Source organism: Geospiza fortis, unplaced genomic scaffold (assembly GCF_000277835.1).
Source record: "Geospiza fortis unplaced genomic scaffold, GeoFor_1.0 scaffold55, whole genome shotgun sequence".
NCBI lineage: Eukaryota > Metazoa > Chordata > Aves > Passeriformes > Thraupidae > Geospiza > Geospiza fortis.
In genome coordinates, this window is record NW_005054308.1 from 9,257,058 (window position 1) to 9,259,638 (window position 2,581).

At 57.3% G+C, this 2,581-nt stretch overlaps 1 protein-coding gene across 1 annotated transcript in view; it reads right to left on the reverse strand.

The window, feature by feature from the left end:
- Positions 1-1,625: 1,625 nt before the first annotated feature.
- Positions 1,626-2,581, reverse strand: part of RAB24 (RAB24, member RAS oncogene family) — a 3,083-nt gene continuing 2,127 nt past the window's right edge. The window contains 2 exon segments of the mRNA XM_014312167.2: positions 1,626-2,040; positions 2,489-2,551. Of these exon segments, the coding sequence (XP_014167642.1) occupies positions 1,976-2,040; positions 2,489-2,551 (128 nt within the window). The 3' untranslated portion in view covers positions 1,626-1,975.

Below are 2,581 nucleotides of genomic sequence, written 5' to 3' on the forward strand. Positions count from 1 at the left end.
CTTAGCAGGAGATGGGAGGATGCAAGATTCCTGCTCCAGGTCCTACAAAAGTGATGTAAGCAAAGTTTGGTGCCAGGGGAACAGGGCAGATTGTGTGAGCTTGGGCTGGAGGAGCAGCAGTGATGGACAGTCCCTACAGCATTGAATCTACCTCCTAGGGAAATCTGAGAAATGGGTGTTGCTATGGCCTATTTCAAGGTAAAGTTTTAATCATGTTTGCCCTTGGCAAAGCCCTTGGGCTATTGTGGTGCTATTGTAAACCGTTGGCAGCTTAGCACAGTAGGGCTGGACTCACGCTCCTGGCCCACGGGCTGGGGCTTCTTGGCCAGCTGATCCCATCCCCTTGGAGCTGGGGCCAGGCTTCAGCACGTGTGACTGAAACAGGACAAGGAGTGACTCGGTTCCTTCAGTTTATGGTGGTTTTGAGACTAAACCAGTGTGCCACTGAGCCCCGTGGGGAGCCCGTGGAGCCACGTGAAGCAAGCAGGCATCCGCTACTGCATGTTCTTCGTGTCCGTTTGGTACTGAGCTGGTTTCAGTTTTTGTTTCTTTTTCTGATGTTTCCGAGTTGTTGACTTCAAGGAACTGGGTTTTGTGTATTTTTTGTAGACACTGGGAACTTGTTAAAAGGAAAAGCAGCAAGCACGGGGAGGCTCAAGGTGGAGCGTGGCTGGAGCTGAGGGTGGCCCCAGCTGGTGTGGGTGGGAGGTGAGATGTGAGATGTGTTGGCAGCAGGGGGGCAGGCAGGGAGTGGCTCTCCCTGCGAGGGGCCATGGAAGCCTTTCAGCAGTGGCGCTCCCAGCCCTGCACATCCGTGTGCTGAGCTCACTGCCCCACCAACCTGCTCACCCCCAAGACACAGACCGTGCTGGGCACCATGCCTCGCTGGTAATGTCCCCTGCCACCCTCCAGCACTGTGTGCTCACAGCTGGGGACCTGGCTGCCAGCTAGCTGAGGGCCCTGGGGAGGGGGGCAGCCCACTGCCCCTTCCTCACTGCCCGGGGACATGGGGGGCCACTCATGGCAGCAGCAAAAGTTGTGCTGGAGCCATGAGAGGTTTGCTTGTGGGAAGAACCTCGGTGTGAGCAGCCCCATGCTGCCTTCCTTCCCCTCTGAGGTCTGCTGCCCACGAGGTGGTGGTGAATGGGAGTCCCCCAGAGGGTCCTGTTCTGCAGACTCAGGCAGAGGGAAGCACATCAGGAGTCAAGGATCCCAGCCAAGGCAGAGGCCAGCGCCAGAGCACTGCAGGGGGGACAAAGGGGTGCTCAGCCCTGGCCAGGAGTCGTCTGTCAGTTGTAAGAAGGAATGCCAGAGCAGGTGAGAGTAAACTACATATTTCCAGCATGTATATTATTTTTAGAAGAGGGAGAGGGGAGAGTCTTGGACCATTGATTACTTTCATTTTGCTCCCCTTAGACTGTTGGCTGTGTATGTGAAACTTATCATGAAAAGAGGGTTGCCCTGCCCAGGTGCTCCCAGAACATGTACTGTAATTCTTTGTATATAGAAGAAAAATTACTGTAAAGTAAAGTTTAACTTTACTCTCGATGTCCTCTTGTGGTTTGTCTTGCTCAGTGGGGGGAGGCAGGGAAGGGAGAGCCCTGAGGGCCTGGCGCGCAGGGGGGTACGGCTCAGACCACAACGCGTTTTATTTACATTGTACACCTCAAGAGAAGACGCTTAAATAAATCTGCAAAGAATCGAGCATCTCTGAGAGAATAAGTTACTGGCCACCGCTGGGCCACCACAGCTCCCACAAACACCACAGGTGGCAGGGAGGGGGTGCCCAGAGTGACAGTCCATGGTTCCTGGCACTGCACGGCAGCGCCGTGCCGCTCTGTGTGCCAGGAGAGCAGTCCGGAGGCTGGGCTGCAGGCAGGCCCAACAGCTAAAACACAGCAGGTAAAAACCCGGAGGAGTCCGGTGAGCGCCAGCTGCCCGCCCAGCAGCAGCAATTCCCTTTTGGCACGGGGGCTCAGTGGTGGCAGCAGCTGTAGAAGTAGGGACTGTTCCTCTGGCTCAGGTTGACACCTTTGTCCTCTGGAAGAGAGCAGGAGCAGCAGGCTGCTGGCACGTCCACACCACCAAAGATGCTGGTCCCAGGTGTGGGCCCTGGCAGGTGCCCTGGGGAGGGTTTGGTGCCCCATGGAGAAGTGCTGAGGTTCAGGGTCATGGCACGGCTCACACAGCACGGCCCAGCCCAGGGCAGGAGGCACAGCCAGGCTGAGCATGCCTGGGCAGGCCTGGTCCTGCAGCCCAGCAAGGCTCCTGGCTCCCAAAGGCCACCATGAGCCAGCTGGGTGGATGTGCTGAGCCTGGCCTGAGCAGGCAGGAGGATGCTGTGATGGAACTCAAACTCTGTGAGACAATCCCTGGTGTGGAGCTACAGCAGCCCCAAGGGAAGCACTGCCAGACCCCCAGAGCTCATGCTCTGCACCCAGAGGCACAGGGAAGGCTGCCAGGGGAGGGACAGGTCCTGCCTACTCACCTGTCATCACCTGGAAGGCGGAGAAGTTGACATAGTCCTCGGCCACCTTTTGGAACAGCTCATCTGGGGGCAGAGGAGACATGGCAGGGGTGG